General features: G+C 41.9%; 1 protein-coding gene across 1 annotated transcript in view; it reads left to right on the top strand.

Annotated features, from left to right (window-relative positions):
• Nucleotides 1-13,424, top strand: part of Ush2a (usherin) — a 755,222-nt gene that overhangs the window by 653,917 nt on the left and 87,881 nt on the right. Inside the window, exon 60 of the mRNA XM_004672003.2 lies at nt 5,823-6,177. Within this exon, the coding sequence (XP_004672060.2) occupies nt 5,823-6,177 (355 nt within the window). The remainder of the gene's footprint in view (nt 1-5,822; nt 6,178-13,424) is intronic.

Raw genomic sequence — 13,424 nt, 5'->3', positions numbered from 1 at the left:
CATCCTTGGTAATTAAAGAAGGAGAGTGTGCAAAGTTGTGCCTGGTATGTCTGTTTATCTTTAAGTACATTGCACATATTTTAAATGTATATACGACGTTGACCAACTAGCCTGTGTCTTCCAACTTCTGCTTCATTTTGTAGATGTGATGGATAATCACTGACAACCCAGAAATCTAAGACTTCAGCCACGTACAGCAAAGTAAGCAGAAAGCACTGTGTAAAATCCAGCACATGGTACAGCTGAGGTTAGCGTAGAGATGGCCAGTGAGCTGAAGCAGACTACCTGGAGGTCATTTAAAGGGCACTGAACAGGGAGGTCATCCCAACAGTCCACACAGGAACCTAAACTAGGATGCTGTTAGATGAAATGCAGACACAGGGGCATTACAGAGGCTTTGTGACTATCATGTCAACAGGGCTTGTGGAGTAAGTGGATTTAATTTTTCCATGATTTCACCCATATTAAACCTTCAGCAATGGAAAATCCTCCCAATAGCTCATGTACATGAACAATTGTTCCCTAATGGATGGCGTTGTGTTTGGACACTGTGGAACCTCTGGGAGGTGGAGATTCATCGGAAGAAGTTGGTCACTCGGAGACTTGAGGTTTACAGCATGATCCCCTGGGACCTCGGGGTATGGTACGACAGATAGACACAAAAGAAAATAGAGTGTGTCAAGTAAACCACCATAGGCAAGAGCACAGATAAGGATACAACTATGTGTGAGAGAAGCAGGAGAAACACTGTACAAAGTTTCTTGGGGCTAAACTTTTAGAAGATGAATTAGATCCAGCAGATAGAAAACAGAAAATAGGGAAAAGGGTGAGAAGAGACATTGCAAAAAGATTAACAGATATCAAAGTTATGGGAGCATGAAATATCATGGAATACAAGTGAAGCACAGGCAAGCCATTGCTCATGACTGGAATATAAATTGTGAGCACATGCCTTGCAGAATCCTGGGTAGTGAGCACTGGCCAGTACCAGGGCAGATTACTGAAGGTTCAAAATGGGTGAAATCTTAAAGTTTTGGAGAGATCTTTGATGTTTTCTTCCCCAGAGCATCCATCCACTCACTCCACAAACCCTGTTGACATGATAGTCACAAAGCCTTGTGTAACTTACCTGTGTCTGCATTTCCTCTAACAGCATCCTAGCTTATGGTTCCTGTGTGGACTGTTGGGATGACCTCCCTGTTCAGTGCCCTTTAAATGACCTCCAGGTAGTCTGCTTCAGCTCACTGGCCATCTCTACGCTAACCTCAGCTGTACCATGTGCTGGATTTTACACAGTGCTTTCTGTTTACTTTGCTGTACGTGGCTGAAGTCTTAGATTTCTGGGTTGTCAGTGATTATCCATCACATCTACAAAATTAAGCAGAAGTTGGAAGACACAGGCTAGTTGGTCCAATGTCGTCACACTAAATGTCAGAGCCAAGTCCTGTCACTTCTCTCCCCTGAGTGCAGATATTTCTTTCTCTAGTATCTGAGTGTGTGTATGGTACATGTGTGGTGGTGGTGTGTGTGGTGTATGCACATGCATAGTACCCTGTGCACACACTCATGGAGGCCAAAGGAAATTTTCTGGTGTATACCTCCATCACTCATTAGCCAATTTTTCCTTGAAGTGGATCCTCTTACTGATTCGAGAGGCTACCATTTTCATGAGCCCTGGCCATTCTCGTTTCTGCTTCCCACAGGTCTGGAGCTACAGATGTGTGTTCTACTCAGCTGTTTACATGGACACTGGGGAGTCAAACTCAGTCTCAGGCCCTCATGCTTGTGCAGGAAGCTCGTTCATCTACTCAGCAACTCTCTTCAGCCCATGATAAGCATACCTCTACCTATTCAAGGTCTTTGTGAGGAGAGTGTAGCAATTCTTTAATCTAGAAAATGCACTGCATTCTAAGAACTTTATTCAACTGATCCTAGAGATCAGTAGTGAGTGTTGCTGGTGAAAGGGAATTGATACACTATGAGAGACAAGTGACTTTTAAAATACGTAGGTCCTAGAGTTCATGTTTATTTCATGATCCTTCTATGTTTGGCAACAATAAATGAAATCTAGCTGGGGAAAAAAAATAGCAAACTGTGTCCCAAATGACCTCTAAACAGAGAATTACCATGTGGCTATTCAGAGGAAAATAATAATATTGTTTCTGTAAACATGGAGGATCAGGAGAAACACTGCCAGGTGCATTTAAGTTGAAGGCAGATCTTAACTAGGAAAATTGTTTCCGCCTCCACTTCTGCCCAAAGTGTTAAACATAAAACATAAAGGGATTCTTTCTTTTACACCATAGATGGAACACTTATCCCCGTGGAAATTAATTTACTAATTGGTAGATAGAAATAAGAAATACTTCCCCAAGCTGTACCCTTTCACTGTTTTGGCGAATAAACTTCAAGTTGGTATCATACTTAATCATTTAAATTGCTAATTAAATAGTGGAGATTTTTTAAATTTCCCCTTTTTGACCAAATTTTTTTGTAAGAATGTCAGTTTTATAGCAATCATGGCTATATCTCAATTTGGAAATTCATGAGAGGTTAATAAAATTAATTAAATTGTCATAGCAAGGTTGGAAAAAGCAAGACAAAATAGCAAAATGTTATTTCCCCGTAGAACTCAAGTAGGCTTGTTTGCCATACCATATCCCTAGCATGCAGTTTTAAAATGCTGAGAGGAGTCCTTGGCTATGAGCCCTGGGGTTCATTAGAATGGATCCCTCCCCATGATGCACCTGGTACCTGTTACATGGGGCGAGCACAAGGGCCAAACATTGCACCCACGTGGAGTGCAGAATCTGGTCCAGGCATGGGAACCGATCATAATGAGGCAGGATGCTGACCTGTAATTTCAGGACTTTGAGAGGGACTTAGAAACCTCTCAAGCCTCCAGCAGGAAGTCTGTCTCTGCTTGTGCCTTTTTTTTGAACTTGGTCTTAATCACTCTTTAAATTCAGATAGGACTGGTTAATCTGATATGGTGTGTTGTGCTCATCCTGCCTTTTTTGCTTGCTCTTCATCACCCTTTAAGCTCAGATGGGGATGGATAATCTGATATGGCCACAGGTATGTTTCCCAGCATCTGAAGAGTGTGTTAATGAAAGACTCCTAGCAGCTTGGAGACACTGACTCATTCATCACTCTGTTCTCAACTAGACAGTGAGCTGAGCAGGAGGTCCCATGTCTTCATTATAGTCTTCCTCCAAGCAGGCCCGGTAGGATGTAAGAAATGAGAAAGATGAGGCAAAATGCAGAAAGTTCATACAATTACATGCCTGTTAGAGGCTCATTTGAAAAAATGAATTCTTGAGTACTTGGTGGGCTCAGATGCTGGGATGCTGTGACTCACCCAGCACAGGCACCTCCTCTCTGTCAGACTGGCATTGATTTTGCCCCTGCGTGATCAAAACTGTGGTCCAAGTGCAATGCAGACATCTAGGACCACCTTCACAGCTGACTGATTCCATCTTTCTCAGATGCTTAATGCTTTATATATTCACTACCACGAGTATGTATGGGTCCAAGTTAATAAAGCCTAAACTCCCAGAAATGAACAATCCCATTCTCAGGTAGTTGGGAGAATTTTTTTAAATTTTTCTGTACTTTCATAGATTTTTATGAGAGACATTTAGAACGGTTTCAGTCTTTTCCCTTTAAAGATCTTTTAACAGTCAGGCGTGGTGGCACACACCTTTAATCCCAGCACTGGGAGGAAGAGGTAGGAGGATCACTGTGAGTTTGAGGACACCGTGAGACTACTTAGTAAATTTCAGGTCAGCCTGGACCAGAGTGAGACCTTACCTTGAAAAACAAACAAACAAAAAAGAACAACAACAACAACAAAAAGACCTTTAAGACAATCGCCCCCATGTATATAGTACGTATCAAGTTATTTTCACGGGCTTGCGTTCAGCTCTCCTCCGCACTCAGCTCTGCGCTCCCTTAGGCAGGGTCTCTATCTCTGTACCGCCTGCTCCTGAGACAAAGGCTGGCATAGGAGTGGTTCAGAAAGGTTTGTTGATGTATGGCCACAGCAAACATTTTAAAAGGAAGAGAGAAAGGCCTTTTCTTTGAGAGATGATGATTTAATTAAGAGAGAATTCAAATGGAGAAAAGAATAAGTGACACGTGAGAAGCATGAGGAAGCATTCCAGAGCCCCCCTGGCACCGCAGGAGACCTTGTTCTAGTTGAAGTGAGGAAGCACTGAGGCCTCTTGGGCCAGCGCTTTCCTCCCCTGTGTGAGCCTGGGTGGCTCCTAATGGAAGTCACCTCCCCTGCAGCAGGAAAATGGGAAGTCTCCTGCGCAGACACTTTGACATATCCACGGTCATCCTATTTGTTAATGTCCTGTTAGCAAAAGGAAGTCATTTGGCCGAGCTCAAGGAGAAGGATGGAGAATTCTAGAAAAAGGCATAAACACAGAAAGGCTTCAATTAGTGCCCTTACTGCAATATACCTACCATAGAAGGGTAAGGTTTCCCAGTAACATCATCCTTCAGCCACTGTGTAGCAGAAAAAGAACCCCTGTGTGACTGTAAATGCACATACAGATGACCACAAATGCAGAAAAAGTGTCAATAGTACTTGACATGTGCTGATGCGTCTTCAAGTTTTTTAATAATATTTGGATCTTTATAAGATGTTGTGTGTGTGTGTGTGTGTGTGTGTGTGTGTGTGTGTGCGCGCGCGCGCGCAAGCACAGAGATAGAGAAGAGGGAATGGATATGCCAGGACCTCAAACAGCTGCAAATTCCATATGCATGCATCATTTTGTTCATTTGACTTTACGTGGGTCCTGGGGAATCGAACCCTAGTCATTAGGCTTTGCAGGCAAAGCCTTAGCTGATGAATAACCTCTGTAGCCCGTTTGGTTCCTTTTTTTTTTTAATTTTACTTATTTGAGAGTGACAGACACAGAGAGAAAGACAGATAGAGGGAGAGAGAGAGAATGGGCGCTCCAGGGCTTCCAGCCTCTGCAAACGAACTCCAGATGCGTGTGCCCCTTGTGCATCTGGCTAACGTGGGACCTGGGGAACCGAGCCTCGAACCGGGGTCCTTAGGCTTCACAGGCAAGTGCTTAACCACTAAGCCATCTCTCCAGCCCCCGTTTGGTTCCTTATATAGTGTGTATTTCCTTTTGTTTGTTTTTGGAGGCAGAGTCTCATTCTAGCCCCAGCTAATCTGAAACTCACTCTGTAACCCAAGCTAGCCTAGAACGAAAGCAATCTTCCTATCTCGGTCCCCTGAGAGCTGGGATTACAGGTGAAAATCCCCACACTTGGCTTTGTGTCCATTTCCTTAAAACAGAACTCTAGAATAATACAAAACAATATGATTACAAGTAATGCTTTATTTATTTCTCCCTTGTATTTTATGTGTTTCTGTGGGATATATGCACTTTTAGAATGAATCAGATAATGACATGCACATACAATTATATGCATGTGATGTCAACCACATTAAGAAAATGATCTTGAGCCAGGCGTGGTGGCGCACGCCTTTAATCCCAGCACTTGGGAGGCAGAAGTAGAATAGCTGTGAGTTCAAGGCCACCCTGAGACTACAGAGTGAATTCCAGGTCAGCCTGAGCTAGAGTGAGACCCTACCTCAAAAAACCAAAAAGAAAAAAGAAAAAGAAAGAAAAGAAAATGATCTTGAGTAGAGCTTAAGCTCTGGTTCTTCCACACAGACAGTCTTCATCATGGAGAATGATGCAGAAGGAAGAATTCTCAGAAGTTCTTGCTCTGGAAAGCTTGGGGGAAGTATGCAGGGGTCACTAGGTAACGTGCCTGCTCTGCTCTCCTTTCAGACGCCCTGCTGGCACTGACAAGGAGTCTCTTCTGTTCGTCTGGTCAGAAGGCTCGCTCGAGTTCACCGACAACACAGACACTCTGAGGCCTTTCACTCCGTACGAGTACCGGATCAGAGCCCAGAACTCCAAGGGCTCAGCAGATAGCCCATGGTCCTTGGCACAGACACTGGAAGCCCCACCTCGAGACCTGCCAGCACCTTGGGCTCAAGCCAGTGGGGCTCACTCCGTGCTGCTGAACTGGACGAAGCCAGAATGCCCCAATGGCATTATCACCCAGTACCATGTGGTCTACCAAGAGACACAAGATGAGCCAACATTTAGCAGCTCCACCATGCATGCTTTCACAGTGCTGGTAAGTACTTAGAAAAAAAAAATAACCAAGCACTCAAGATTATCTGGTTAACATGTTGAAATTCATTTCCTTATCTGCTTGCCAGTTTTTTTCACTTAGAGCTTAAGTATATGAAAATTTTTCATATGTGGAGAGCAGCAGTATGCTCATAGGGATAAGGTACTGAATTGGGAATAAGGAATACTGGGGCCAATTTGCAGACCATAACTAGTTTGTATTACTGTAAGAAAATAAATGAATTTCTTTGCCTGAATTCCACTTTCCAAGCCCATTAAATGGGAATGATTCAGTATGTCCATAAATACCTCATAGAAATGATATCAAGATAAAATTTGAACATTTCTTCTTCTGCTGTGTGAACAAGCTATTCTCATACATATATAAATACGTGCAGACATTTCAGTAACGGCTCGTGCTCTGGAAAGGCACTTGTGCTATAACATAGTATTGATTTTGTTTTCTGGGATGGTCCCCTTTGACGCATAAAAGAACTTCATCAGTTCACCAGGTATCTCCTCAGAGCTTTATACATAGAATGGCCTCATATTTAGTGAGAGAATCAGAGACATAATAATCTTGTGTCAGAGAGAATTCTGTTTTATGTTACATGATGAAAATCATGCATATGGAGACTGAAGTGTAAGTTATAACCCATAATATCCATTACACTGAGACTTAGATCCTAACCTGCTCCAACTACCAGTCATGAGTCACAAAGCAAAAGGATGTATCCTAGCAAAAGCCCCAGGCAGGAAATTCTCCAGGAGGTCTGCAGGAAGCTTTTGCTCTAGAGAGCTGTGTGGAGGAGATACAATGCTGTGGTTTTAAGATTAAATATACATGGTTTCATATTGTGCCAAGACATTGTCAACTATGACAGACCCTCATGAATAAGAACAAAAGCAACAGCCAGCATAAAGCTTTAAATAAAGAAAATTCCATGTCTATACTTTCTAGTCGGGAACCCCAATTTGTATACCAGGTAAGTTTACCAACCTATATGAATAATACTGAGCAAGTAAATTTTCATATAACTACAGAAGACTCTCAGTAACAGAATACAAAGTAATGTTTCACCACCATCTTTATGTTTTGTTCTCTTTCTCCCAAGACTCAAAAAAAGCAACATGTGAATTCTGAAGGGATAATATTAGAGTCTCAATTTTTTTTATTTTGGAATTGGTTCTTTGTTTTCTTGTTTTGCATTATCTTTTTATGGCAGGATCTTTCATATTTCATCTTCAAGGCCTTTCATACGCATAAAGCAGTGTTCCTATGTATAAAAGAAGCTTTTTAGTTGATATGTGATTTGTAGGGAAATTTTTACTTTTCACCATATGCTTTGATCTGGTATTTTAAACTTCACCCTTAAAGTAATAGTTTTATGAAAACACCGAAACTTTAATGATGATAGATTTATTTTTTCATTTAAATATACTTTTATTGAATGTGCCAGTATCACAATGACCAAATCTCAGATCTTTCAAACATCTAGTCTAATCATATATTCTCCCCAGTTCTATTGGAATTCCTTTGGAGAATATCCTATAAGTCACACCTTCACAGCTGGTTTTATTTTAAAGCCCAAGTTTTAAAGGACAGGCTGGATCCATTGATCCTGTCCTTTTCTGAGTCTGTGAGGCTCCATTTTATAATCCCACCAAGTTTCTGGAAAGAAGGGAAGCCTGCGTGTTGAGCTGTAAGCCATACAGACCTCTTGTGCAGGAAGTTGTCCTGATATAATTTCCATTTTGAAGGACCAGACTTCTTTAAAAATTCTTCTAAAAGGGCTGGAGAGATGGCTTAGTGGTTAAGTGCTTGCCTATGAAGCCTAAGGATCCCAGTTCAAGGCTCGATTCTTCAGGACCCACATTAGCCAGATGCACAAGGGGGCACATGCGTCTGGAGTTCATTTGCAGTGGCCAGAGGCCCTGGCATGCCCATTCTGTCTCTCTATCTGCCTCTTTCTCTCTCTCTGTTGCTTTCAACTAAATAAAAATAAACAAAAATATTTTTAAAAAATTCTTCTAAAATATCAGCCTTGGGTGCAATGCTGAAGGGAGTTAGCAGATCAATCAAGAAGCAATATTTCTACACCTTACTTTTGGATGTGTATGTGCATTCCAAATAGCCTTCAGACAGAGGCTTAGGCTCTGAAAATAGAATCCTCAGGGAAGACTTGGTAGGATTCATAAAGAAAGACCCTTAGGATACTAAACACTTCCCAAAGCAGAAATCCAGAGATTCCTAAGAGCCCATCACTGAACCAGACTTAAAACATCCCCACCAAGGCTCAGGGAATTTTGCAAAAAGAGGGGTAGATGTATTGTAAGAGCCACATGTTGGGACATTGTGCCCAGAGGCATTGCCTGCCACCAATAACTGACTGTACAACACATAACCCACAAACCCATGAGGAATACCAGTAACCCCACTCAGGAGGGCCCCCCAGAAGAATGGGGTCAGGGAGGATAGAAAAGAAGCTACCAACACATGATGTATCATACAAAATACGTTCTCAATAAAAAAATAGAAAGTCCCATCACAGTAAGTCAGGAAATCAAAGTGTCTTCCACAGAGCAGTCTAGGCAAAGTCCAGGCCTTCTGTTCACCAAACCAAGTTTCCAGAGCATCATCACACTATCTGTCTTTATTGATATTGTCAACAAAAATAGACCATGGCCTATGAGTTTTATAGACTCCTATACTCCTTATGTGGAGGTTATGTTCATCTTTATTTTAAAATAAAAATGATCTAAAAGAAGTAAGATACCCCATTTTTTCAAGGTTGTCTCCTACTTACCAACAGTGTTCCTTGGATCTTAGCCAAATCCCTTCTCCTATACTTTACATCTGTCCCTTTCTTTTTTGAACAACATGACATCCCTATAGTAGAATAACAAACCCATTGGGTCAAGAACAAATTATGGATGATTCAGTCAAATTTGACAAATAGTCATTGAGAACTCTGTTCAATACATCAATATGCTGTTAATGTTCAACTCTGTTATTGGGATCTACTGTGAGACTAGGAAAAGCAAACTGTATAGGATGGTGAGGAATCAAGTGAGGATAAGTTACTAGGGAGAGTGTTAGGGTTTCTCAGCTCCTTGTAGCTATCTGCTGCCTGTGTTTAAATTAGTCTTTTAAATTTTGCTCAAAGAATCTTCCTGGATCTACTTACAGTATCTCTAATTCCAATCCCAGATGAAATGCTGGCTCCATCCACCCCTTCCTGCACCTACCTAAGGAACTTGGGAAATTTGTTGTTGACCACACAGGCTAATATTTTCTAAAGAAAAGGAATTCTATTAGCTATTAATGAGACAACTTGTGAGCCTGCAATAGTAGGATAGCAGATCAATCCACAGACCTGCAAAAGTCATTGCCAATGTCCCTCATTTAGTCTCTTGTTTCTTGGGTTCCCATTTCTGCCATCTCTGCTCAGAGACCACTAAAGCATTGTCCATAAAGTGTAGCCCTCCCTACGTTGCCCCAAAGTCCTTCCAGGGTTATTCAGAAAGGGGTGGATTGTGCTGAGAGAGCCACACAAGACAGGTGCAGTGGAGGCGTGAATCCTGCTGGAGAGGCAGCAGGTGGAGAAGTGGCAGCGGGAACCCCCATGGGGACGCGGAGCGCGTGTGTCAGCAGGCGCGGTGACAGCAGCAGAGGCAGCAGGAGAGGAGACGGGGAACAGTGTGGCCCTTCAATGCATAGTAGCTGCTCTACCAACATCATGAACAGTCATCTCCCTCTGGGCCTAAGTAGATTCTATAAAGCAAAGAGATCCAGCTATACAGGATCTCTTCAAGTCAATAACTTCACCACTGAAAGCAGACTTCAATTAGAAGCCCTTAAGCTTCCGTCCCTGTTACCTCTGTGATGGATGGTGCAGTGTCAAGAGAGAAGCCGTATTTAGCCTTGCTTGGCATGCAAGGGCTCCATGGTGGTACTTGCAAGAACACTCCTGGCGTGGCTGGCGAGGCTGCCACCACCACTCAGGTTTGTTTGCTTTTTCTCACTGGCACCTGCATCGCACTGGCAAAAACAAGTTGGGGCTTAAAGGCAAATGTGTTTTAGCTGCTAGTCTGCACTCTGTGTGGATCTCTGCATGCCCCATAATGTTATTAAACCCCAAGCCCAGAACAGCTCTTTGCCCAGCACCCTGGAAGACAGAAGACAGTCCTTTACTCTGTGGGTACAATCAAGCATAGGTACTGAGGGGCAAGCAAATGATATGGGTTGCTAAGAGTTGGCTTTTAATATCAGAATGAAATCCAGAATTACAAAACTAGCTTCTACGTGCTGGTTGCCAAACTCCCATTTTCCATATTAAGGAAGTGTTCAGAATTTCTGTATATACTTGTCCCAAATCTCTACCATTAAATAGATTTGTGGCCAAAAAAAAAAAAAAAAACCACACACACACACACACACACACACACACACACATTGTAAGATACTTTATAATTGCCCTATTATGGAGGGGTTTTTGGTAATTGATGAGTTCATTTAATTCTCATTTTCATTTTGGCTTATTATGATGTAAAATATTATAGCACTTTACACAAGATCTTAAATTGTTACAGTTCTGAAAATTTGATGGGTTCCATCTTTTCCTCTCTAGATTAATTCATTAGAAAACAGAAATATGCTAGAAAATAGAGACTTCTAAAAGAACTATTTCCTTTGGTGACTATCTTTCTAGTGTGAAAAATACTGGTAATGAAAACAAGTATGATTTCCAGTATCTGTTCTATTAACAGATTTTTCACATTTTGTGATCTAACTGAGTCTTTCATTTACATGTAAGAAAATGTGGGTAAAGCCCACACAACAATGACTTGTTCCCATGTATTTTTATTTAGGGATGGACTTGATTTGACATTAACTTGTCACTTACTATCCTTCAATGATCTCTATACAACTAAATCTTTGAAAGATCGTTATTTGAGTCCAAGAACTTTATTCTATTTCCACTGAAACTTCCTTGTCCACTCATCAGCAATAACCGTGGCACGTCCCGTGCCTTTCAGCCACTCTTACAAGACAAGGACCAACCCAATCTTAGCAGTAAAGTATCCTTCCAAGTGTTTGCTTTTCCTCTTCAATCCACTAAATCAAAGGCTAACTTGTGTTTAGGAGTCTTAATGATATCCTAAAGATTATGAGAAAGGGGAGCGTGTAAGGAGAAAGAAAGAAGAGAGCAGGGGAGAAAAGGAAAGGATACGTAGACAGTAAGAAGCAGAGTCTTGATAAGATCGTTCTCTCTATCCACCACCGCCTTCTGTTGTGCAAGTCCCAAACGAGAATGACTGTGTGTTATGTAGAAAGCCCCATCAGAACTTCCACACCTCATACTTCCCGGATGCAGGCAGAATCCTCCCAGGGTCATATATCCTTCCCTATCGCTGCCTCTGAGGTCCACCTTGCTTGCTACCTACCTTCCGCCCACCTCCACTCAAGCCGTATTAGGTTCTATCACAAACCCAACATACCATCATTGGCACCCAAGACCTACAGAAAGATTTTTCTACCAAGTAATGAAAGTACATCTTGTCCACTTCTTTACTGGACTAACACTGAGTGAGACCCAGTCAGACCTCAGCTGCAAAGCTCACATCCACTTCTATGTTGTCCATGATTCTCACATCCCGGAATCATAGGATGATCTCAGAATATCCTTCTCTGTCTTGTTGGCTGCATCAAAGTTGCCCCAAGAGTCTTTTGTTCTGTAGGAAACCTCAAGCCAAAAGTCATTGCTCATTTCTTGTGACACCTAATCTCTTCAACTGGTTCTCTGGGATACATAGTCCACATTTGCCCTATTACCTCCCTCAAGTAGGAAGGAAATAACAACCTTACTTCTCTACTGAGTTGACCCCAGTTGGTTTGCTTTTAATGAGTCTAAATCTTCTGAAAATGAGGCTGCATAAGCTTCAAGAGGTAAGACTGATTCTTTCTGTAAGAGCTCAGTTCTAATAGAGCTAATTATCACCTACATTTAGATTTATTGATAGGTATGTACTACCACACCCAGCACGTATCACCTCTATTTCTAGGCTGTACTTGTGGTTTTCAAAGAAGTCTTGTTCCATGCCCTGTTATATAACTAAATGACCCCACCACCTCTCTGGCTGCTCAAGCCACATCATCGTTGAGATCTCTCCCTTCCTTTCTTCCATATCCAGGCCTTCACCTAATAATACCATCTACTTTAGAACTGCATGCAGGTTCCCCTTCTTGAAGACACACTATTATCACCTCTCATGCTATTTCCTTCTCCTAGAAGAACCATGCCGCATGTCATCTGCCCTCCTTGTATTCTCCAAGCCTGAGCTAAAACATTGTATATCTCTACTGCATTATGAATCAATCGTCGTACTTAACATACAAAGTACTGTGAATGGCAGCACAGCAAACCCAAGTTTTAGACGTCCTCACATTTGCAGTAACACAGGCTGAGATAAATTAGCAAATGCAGATGGTTTATGGTTTACATAGAGCAACTATCCTAGCAAGTCATAAGTATAAAACCTTGTTTTCTGGGCTAGAGAGATGGCTTAGCGGTTAAGCGCTTGCCTGTGAAGCCTAAGGACCCCAGTTCAAGGCTCGGTTCCCCAGGTCCCACATTGCCAGATGCACAAGGGGGCGCACGCGTCTGGAGTTCGTTTGCAGAGGCTAGAGGCCTTGGTGCGCCCCTTCTCTCTCTCTCCCTCTATCTGTCTTTCTCTCTGTGTCTGTCGCTCTCAAATAAATAAATAAATAAATAAATAAATAAATAAATAAATAAATAAATAAATAAAAATATATATATATTAAAAAAACTTGTTTTCTATGTTTTAAGTATCTTTAACTTTGTAAAAAGAAAAATTCAATTTTGCATGTTTGAAACCACACTGTCGGTTTGTAAGCAATAGATTTAGTTCTGTTTCCTTCATAAATTATCTGGACCAAGAGGGTGATTTTTCACATTCTTGGAGTTTAATACTGCCCATCTTCCATGCCACCATAGCATGTCCGGCTTCCTTTTCTCAGGGTCCGCTCCAGGGGATTTCAGTGTATATGTAGCACCACTCACCCACCATGACACTTACAGGGTCCTTCCCTTCAACATTGCAAACCATCAGTGCCTCAGGGCCAGTTGTGGGAAGATGCTGTGACTTCTGGACCAAGTATGTTGTTACTTTTTGGACTTTGAGTTAGGAAGAAATCTGACTAAGACACCCAAGATCCCCCAAAGAACC

This window comes from Jaculus jaculus, chromosome 1, assembly GCF_020740685.1.
Source record: "Jaculus jaculus isolate mJacJac1 chromosome 1, mJacJac1.mat.Y.cur, whole genome shotgun sequence".
NCBI lineage: Eukaryota > Metazoa > Chordata > Mammalia > Rodentia > Dipodidae > Jaculus > Jaculus jaculus.
This window is presented reverse-complemented; position numbering and strand designations above follow the sequence as displayed.